The sequence below is a fragment of the Oncorhynchus gorbuscha genome, linkage group LG06, assembly GCF_021184085.1.
Source record: "Oncorhynchus gorbuscha isolate QuinsamMale2020 ecotype Even-year linkage group LG06, OgorEven_v1.0, whole genome shotgun sequence".
Taxonomy (NCBI): domain Eukaryota; kingdom Metazoa; phylum Chordata; class Actinopteri; order Salmoniformes; family Salmonidae; genus Oncorhynchus; species Oncorhynchus gorbuscha.
Window position 1 is genome coordinate 66,571,503 of NC_060178.1, and position 8,189 is coordinate 66,579,691.

The window sequence follows — 8,189 nt, forward strand, 5'->3', positions numbered from 1 at the left end:
GTTAACCGAAATTGCCATAACTCTGGATATCCATAGCACTCTTTGGACTCATACGTGTGCTGCTGTCTATACACTCGCCTTCTGTGGTCTTGTAAACTGCCGTGGGGCAGTCGGGGTCATAGTAGGTCAGGCTCATAGAATGGCTTGAACAGACATGTTCTATACATCTAACGGTGACGATATAATTTGCCATTAGTATATGTCGAACAATGAGAAATGTAGCTGGTTGGGTTTGTCTGTAAGGTCTTGTCACCAGCGCTCTCTACTCCCATATACTCTCTCTTACACACAACACACACACACAAAAAAGTACACATTGCCTTTTCCTATTTGACTTGCCATATTTTAATACAGTAAAAAATGTGTCTCCATACACTTTCTATACAAATCATAAGAATTGATACAAGTTACAAAACATACTTATGTATGGAACCTTTACACATCCAAAGACAAGTCAGTCACAAGGGTGGACGCAGACAGAGAGAGAGAGAGAGAGAGAGAGAGAGAGGGGGAGAGAGAGAGAGAGGGAGAGAGGGAGAGAGAGAGAGAGAGAGAGAGAGAGAGAGAGAGAGAGAGAGAGAGAGAGAGAGAGAGAGAGAGAGAGGGAGAGAGAGAGAGAGAGAGAGAGAGAGAGAGAGAGAGGAGAGAGAGAGAGAGAGAGAGAGAGAGAGAGAGAGAGAGAGAGAGAGAGAGAGAGGGAGAGAGGGAGAGAGGGAGAGAGGGAGAGAGAAAGAGAGAGAGAGAGAAAGAGAGAGAGAGAGAGAGAGAGAGAGAGAGAGAGAGAGAGAGAGAGATGCATCTATCCCTGAAACAGACCACTATACATTGTATATGAAAGTAAAACATTGAAGATTCCATAGACTGGATTTACAGTTAGTTCCTCTCCTCATTCCTGTTTCTCGTGCCAATCCTCCATCCCCTCCCAAATTGCGTCATCTTAGCCCAGATGACAATAGAGGCAGTTAAACAATGAGGGTCTGGAGAGAAACAGAGAGGGAATAGTTTCTTCTTTATCATAATCTGAACTGTTCTTCATTGGCACATTATTTCAGTACGCCAATGCCAACCAACTGTACGACTAGAGATAAGGAGAGACAGAATGAGAGAGAACAAGAAAGAAAGAGAGTTGGATTCAAGCCATCCACTCAGCCTCCTTTAATTCTCGCAATTGCGGAAGAAGTGGTAGATGAAGAGTAGGAAGAGAAAGAGAGTGTGAGAGAGAGAAATCCTAAAAATACAGATATGCACTGTATACAAAGAAGAGATTATGGGTGAGGGAAAGAGTGAGTAAATCTGTCTGTATGAATAATAAGTTGTGTATAGGCTTTAATATAAATGCTTATTTGTATCTACATACACTCAACAGTTATGCATTTTCTTTTCCCAATAAAAAAAAAAACAGGCATATCACCATCCTGGATTCGGATCCAATTAAAGTCTTGCACGTCCCCAATAGATTGGTCCAGGATTCAGGACCCAAGTGCCAGGTGCTATTGTCACCCGTTACTGTGAATCATGTGAATTGTGTGCCATTCAAAAAAAGAGCTATGTCAAGCTGCCGCCAAGTTATTTGCGTGTTTATAAGAATACCGGTACACTGAAATGGTCACGTTCTGTCCTTGTGAAAACAAATCCTACCTTTTTGCTAACACCCATCAGCTAACCACATTCATACCTGAAAACACCCTTTAACACAAACACTGGTAAGTACACACACATCCCTAATGGCACACAATCAACCAGTAAAAGATGAATAGAAAAAGAGGCACTTCAGATAGTAGTACACAAATTGCCTAGCACACACACACACACTACAGTCTCGACACACTGATAGCTACAGTGTTAATACTTGAGCCCATATTATCAATCACATTACAGTATACCTGAAAAGCTCATATGAGCCTGTGCGTCTGACTAGCTTGGCTGCTCGGAAAGCTACAGAAAGGCTTTGTGTAGGAAGATGGGATTCCGCCACCCAAAGTTTCACCGTCATCGCCAGGCTCAGCAGTCAACAGAAAGATCAGCTCAGGAAGTAACAGAGCTATTTCATATAGGAAGACAGATTGTCAAAGGTGCAAGGTTCCAAACAGCAGCTGCCTTTTCAAGCAGTTGTTCATATCCTATCAGATTATTTGTTTCATACTTCCAATCGATCAGGCTGCTTGTTGTATGCTAAGCCCTACATGTGATCTGCTTGGCTAGAAGGTTCTGTACAATTAGTGGATTACCAAGTGCAGTCAATCTACACAAAAGGAAGAATGACATTGTGACAAGAGAGAAAACATTGCAAGAGTAGTTTAACGTTAAAGATTGTGCTGCATACTAAACTTAGCTACTACAACTTAGCTACGACTTTTCAGTTCATAAAAACATGGCATTGGCCAGTATTGCTACAATAACCCCCCAAACCGCCCACCAATCCATCAAGACACACATACACCACTTCTTCCCTAAACTATTCTCCCTACAGTGGAACAGTCTCAATGTACTTGCCCCTGTCCCCCCTACCCCTCTCCATCACCCCCTCCTGGAGGGTTTTGGTGGAGACGGTATAGCCCTTGGTTCCCTTCCCATCTCCTCCCCCACGACCACCTCCCACTGAGTCCTTCTTCGGAAGTGGACTACAAGCCCTATGGGGGTCTCCTCCTCTCCTTTCCCTCTCTGGGGTGGGTTCTGCCACCCTGCCTCCTGGCCCTGCCTCAGCTCCTCTTCTCCTGGCCGGGGGCCCCCAGAGGAAGGTGTTGGCCGGCTGGTAGTGCTGGCGGGCGTACCGGAGCAGGCTGCGGCGGTGGGAGCGGAGGCGGATGGTGTAGACGTAATACTCTAGGGTGCTGTGCAGCATGTTGGGCAGGGTGCCCCGGCACAGAGCCTCGTCCAGCAGGAGACGCACCAGGGGGGCCTTGAAGGCCTCAAAGCCCAGCTCACCCAGAGACTTGAGGATGCGTGTGATCCGCAGATAGTTATGCTGGGACCTGGGGAGAGAGGGAGAGATAGGTTACTCATCACCAAACCACCTTCGCTATAGACCCAGAGAGACATTGTGTGAGTGTGTGTAAGTACTCCTGTGTTTACCACTCACTCATTGAGGTGCTGAAAGCGTTCTTGCCAGTTGGAAGCTCGGGCGACATTCCCACTTTTATCCAGGAGTTTGATCCCGTAAAAATCCAGCATGAGTGTGTACGCCAGCAGAAATCGCCGCTTGGCCTCCCGAGTGCTTTGGAATTCCTATGGGACACAGCAAAGATCAGCCGGAAGTACAAGTAGATCCCCCAATATTCAAAATTCCTGTACAACATGATGACATATAGACATTTTCAGATCAGTCAAACCACATGGTTAAGTCTTGTTATTGTCTTTACCTTGATCTCCTCCTGAGTGAGTTCTTGAGCATAGAAGTTGAGCCCTTGCTCCCTCAGAGGGAAAAGCCTGCAATAAAGACAGAGAGAGAAGACTGTCAAAGAGTGAGATTAACTCTCTCCCCTTGACTCTTCTATGCAAGTCTACCTGTCCTCTCTTGTCTGTCTTTATTCTCTTGCTCTTCCCTACTGTCCTCTTTTTCCTCTATACGCGCATCTCTCTCCCACTGCTGTCTCTTATTACAGTGGCTTGCGAAAGTATTCCCCACCTTGGCATTTTTCCTATTTTGTTGCCTTCCAACCTGGAAATCAAAATGTATTTGTTGGGGGGTTTGTATGATTTGCTTTACACAACATGCCTACCACTTTGAAAATGCTAAATATTTTTATTGTGAGACAAACAAGAAATAAGACAAAAAAAACAGAAAACTTGGGCGTGCATGACTATTCACTCCCCCAAAGTCAATACTATGTAGAGCCACAATTCTGCAGCAATTACAGAGGCAAGTCTCTTGGAGTATTTCTCTATAAGCTTGGCACATATAGCCATCCGGATTTTTGCCCATTCTTCAAGGCACAGCTGCTCTAGCTCCGTCAAATTGGATGGGTTCCGCTGGTGTAAAGCAATCTTTAAGTCATACCACAGATTCTCAATTCGATTGAGGTCTGGGCTTTGACTAGGCCATTCCAAGACATTTAAATGTTTCCCCATAAACCACTTGAGTGTTGCTTTAGCAGTATACTTAGGGTCATTGTCGTGCCGGAAGGTGAACCTCCGTCTCAGTCTCAAATCTCTGGAAAACTGAAACAGGTTTCCCTCAAGAATTTCCCGGTATTTAGCACCATCCATCATTCCTCAAATTCTGGCCAGTTTCTCAGTCCCTGTCAATGAAAAACATCCCCACAGCATGATGCTGCCACCACCATGCTTCACAATGGGGATGATGATCTCTGGGTGATGAGAGGTGTTGGGTTTGCGCCAGACATAGCATTTTTCTTGATTGCCAAAAAGCTCAATTTCGTCTCATTTGACCAAAGTACCTTCTTCCATATGTTTGGGGATTCTCCCACATGCCTTTTGGCGACTATCAAACACGTTTGCTTCTTTTTTCTTTAAACAATACTGTTTTTCTGTAAAGCCCATCACTGTGGAGTGTAAGCCTTGAAGTGGTCCTATGGACAGATACTCCAATCTCCTCTGTGAAGTTTTACAGCTCATTCAGGGTCATCTTTGGTCTCTTTGTTGCCTCTCTGATTAATGCCCTCCGTGCCTGGTCCGTGAGTTTTGGTGGCGGCCCTCTCTTGGCAGGTTTGTTGTGGTGCCATATTCTTTCAATTTTTAAATGATGGATTTAATGGTGCTCCATGGGATGTTCAAAGTTTCTGATATTTTTTTTATAACCCAACCCTGGTCTGTACTTCTCCACAACTTTGTCCATGACCTGTTTGAAGAGCTTCTTGGTCTTCATGGTTCCACTTGCTTGGTGGTGTTGCAGACTCTGGGGCCTTTCAGAACACGTTTATATATACTGAGATCATGTGACAGATCATGTGACACTTAAATAAAGTCCACCTGTTTGCAATCTAACAAAGTATGTGACTTCTGGAGGTAATTGGTTGCACCAGGTCTTACTTTGGAGTTGTATACCAAAGGGGTGAATACATATGCACAAACCACTTCTCTGTTTTGAATGTTTTATAATTTTTAAAACAAGTTATTTTTTTCATTCCACTTCACCAATTTGGACTATTTTGTGTATGTCCATTACATGAAATAAAAATACAAATCAATTTAAATGATAGGTTGTAATGCAGCAAAATAGGAAAAACGCCCAGGGGGATGAATACTTTTGTAAGGCACTGTAAGTAAATTCAATGAGCAACAGCCACTCGTCTGCACACGCTCACTGCTGCTTAGACACCCACTAATTGATATTATGCTAATGAACTGCACTGTCAGAATAGAGAGTACGAGAGAAAGTGAGAGATAATAAGGTTGGCGCTGCAGGGAGTAAGGGAGATTGGCAGGATATGTGAATCCCAGTGGTGTGACTATGTTTTTTTCTCCTGGTGTTATGTAGGTCTCTAAGTTATGTAGGTCTGTGTCAGAGAAAGCATTGGCTGTACTTTGCTGTTCTCTTTTCTGCTTTCTGCTCCTGCAAAAAAGGTTGAGATAGATTTCTATGTCCAAACATACATATGTTACAGACCTGGGTCAGACCTGGGTCAAATTCTATTTGAAATCATTTCAAATACTTAATCTGTGCTTGATTGGTTCTAAAACTCAAATCGTATTTGAACCCAGGTCTGATACGTAGTCACAGGTGTGCATTACACACACACACACACACACACGCACACACGCATCCATAGTACCTCGAAGGGCCTCTTACCACTGTATGTAGGTGTGATTGTGCTCCAGTTTGTCATAATTGCCTCTCCATTTGGTCAGGATCTCCTCAATGAAGATACCTTGAGAGGGATTCAGGTCAATCACATAAATGATACAGGAAAACACACCTGCCCTGTTTGGGGTCAGCATAAAATGTGTGTGTGTGTGTGCAGGCTAGTGTTTGAACAATAGATCAGCTCTTAATCCTCTGGACTACTCTGTTCAAACATGACCCAAGGCCAATCAAAACTCTCTATGCCCTGAGCCAGTAACACTGCTGTGTGTCCGATGAGTGTATGTTGCTGTTTGTCACTGTGTGTTAGTGTGTGTGTGTGTGCTGACCGTCTGGTATTAGAGGGATCTTGTTCAGGTAGAAGCGGAGGTTGTGGTAGTCATTAGGTAGCCGGGGCGCCTTGTAGTTCTAGGGAGGGAGAGGATGAGGAGGGAGAGTCAGGAAAAATCAGGCTAGTGTGTGTGTGTGTGTGTGTGTGTGTGTGTGTGTGTGTGTGTGTGTGTGTGTGTGTGTGTGTGTGTGTGTGTGTGTGTGTGTGTGTGTGTGTGTGTGTGTGTGTGTGTGTGTGTGTGTGTGTGTGTGTGCACCATACCGGGTAGCTGTGGCGATATTTGTAAAGATCCTTTGCAGCATAAAAACTCCTCTTCATCTTGGTGCTGGACTTAGAGTCAGAGGGCTATGATAGAAAGAGAAAAAGAGAGAGAGAGGAAATAAAATAGTGAATGAACACTGACTGAAATAGATAGCAACAATGATATCAACCGCGTGACACACAAACCAATAACAGCATAGCAGATGTCTGGCTTGAGTGGGTTCGTAACTGAACTGAAATGAACTATTTTTGGTGTAGGTAGAATAATAATCTGCCAATTTCTTCTCCATGAAAGCAATTCCAACTTCATGCAGGCTTCCAATGCATTCACAGTCAGGATAACATGAAGGAAAATGCACCATATGAAAGCATATCAAGGTATTATAAAGGATATTGACTCATTACAAACAAATATTGTTGTTTATCTCTTTTATACTTATGAACATGGATGCATCCCATCAAAGTTGTAGGGTTGTTGCCTATTGTCATTTTTCAGAAAACAAAATTAGAAAAAAATAGTAAGCCTAAAGGCCTAGACCTGAAAACAGCCAGGATTTGGGGAATGGGCACACTGTGTCATTTTCCCCAAATCAAACGATGGAAGATGGGCTCCCTTATTTGGCCCTATTATATTTTATGTATTTAAAAAATTAGGTCACTTTTATCAGGTCACTGTCTCACTTGCGCGCAACACTAACCTACTCTCCCTCCGCGTGTTCATGCAGGACATTGAGAACACGAAACGAGGACATACAAAAAGACAGCGATGTACAACATTCTGGTTACAACTGAACGATATTGAATTATGCGCTATAAGATTTCCACTTTTGGCAATGCATAAGACCACATCAATTGGATACCTGGCAATGACATTGAACGTAGCGTAGACATGGCAACAACATATGCGTTGAGGACATATACATTTGGACATAGGCCTCAACTAAGCTACTAGCCTACATACAATCCTGATTTTGGTTTCCCGACATTATAGCCTGGGATGTTGACATCTTCAGCGAGCCAGCTATGCAGCTGTGCCATTTCCATTTTCTAATTTAGCTCATTGCAGTCTACTCTTCTTCCTATTGTGTGTGTGTGTGGTTGCTTTTCTGTGTGCCAGTTTGTTGGTAGCCTATTTACCTTCGGGGACATGTTCGCCTGTTCGCCGCATCTCCCTGTCTCAAACCGGCTGACACACTCCGATATCCCGCTGTCCTCATCACCCGGCTGCTCGTCGCTTTCCGAGTCTGACTCCCATGTCGAGTCGCATTCCTCCACAGTTCTCGGCTCCTTGTAGCGCAAACTGCCCATCAGATTTCCCATTTACCCGCCTACACCGAGTCGCGCCGTCCTCTGTGTCCTTCTAGCCTACATATTTTGCCGTGCAGTCGGCCTGCTGCGCCACGGTTAATGTGTGGCGTTTAAATGGCAGGCTGAGGAAAATTCCGATCCAGACTTGCTAGTACATCGTGAACACACCCCTAAATGCGTGGCGCGTGCTGAGCGAAGTGGTCACAGCATCAGGACCAAAGATGACCACGTGCTCCGCGACACTGGGACAGTGGTTAACCAGTGTCACATCTGAGATCGTCAATGTCAGATGGAGAACACATACTCATTCTCCCTTTCGGTCACTAGCTAGGTTTCTATTCAATTGGCGACATATGTTCATGCTAATACTCTACAATCCGCATTGGAAAATATGCGCATTTTCCTACCAGTGGTGTGTTTACACCAACTTGACTTTTTGATGATAAAATCAGTGCGTGACGAAATGCACACACAATGCACTTTTTCGCTTTAGTTTTCATGTGCAAATCTACAAATCTAAAGTTCAAT

At 44.2% G+C, this 8,189-nt stretch overlaps 1 protein-coding gene across 1 annotated transcript; it reads right to left on the reverse strand.

Annotated features, from left to right (window-relative positions):
- Nucleotides 1-1,313: 1,313 nt before the first annotated feature.
- Nucleotides 1,314-7,818, reverse strand: LOC124037223 (opioid growth factor receptor-like protein 1). Its single transcript, XM_046351890.1, has 7 exons — nucleotides 7,491-7,818; nucleotides 6,354-6,437; nucleotides 6,091-6,169; nucleotides 5,750-5,828; nucleotides 3,360-3,426; nucleotides 3,080-3,225; nucleotides 1,314-2,972 (listed from the first exon to the last, which is right to left on the reverse strand). Exons 1-7 carry the CDS (start codon nucleotides 7,671-7,673, stop codon nucleotides 2,465-2,467), a joined length of 1,146 nt encoding a protein of 381 aa, XP_046207846.1. The 5' UTR covers nucleotides 7,674-7,818; the 3' UTR covers nucleotides 1,314-2,464.
- Nucleotides 7,819-8,189: the final 371 nt, after the last annotated feature.

What these genes read in the sequence shown, in the direction of transcription:
- LOC124037223 (XM_046351890.1), bottom strand. Translation starts at nt 7,673, where the DNA reads ATGGGAAATCTGATGGGCAGTTTGCGCTACAAGGAGCCGAGAACTGTG. An exon ending in GATCCCTCTAATACCAGACG is followed by an intron (nt 5,829 to 6,090) that starts GTCAGCACACAC and finishes ATCCCTCTCAAG; the next exon opens with GTATCTTCATTGAGGAGATC. An exon ending in TCACTCAGGAGGAGATCAAG is followed by an intron (nt 3,226 to 3,359) that starts GTAAAGACAATA and finishes TGTGTCCCATAG; the next exon opens with GAATTCCAAAGCACTCGGGA.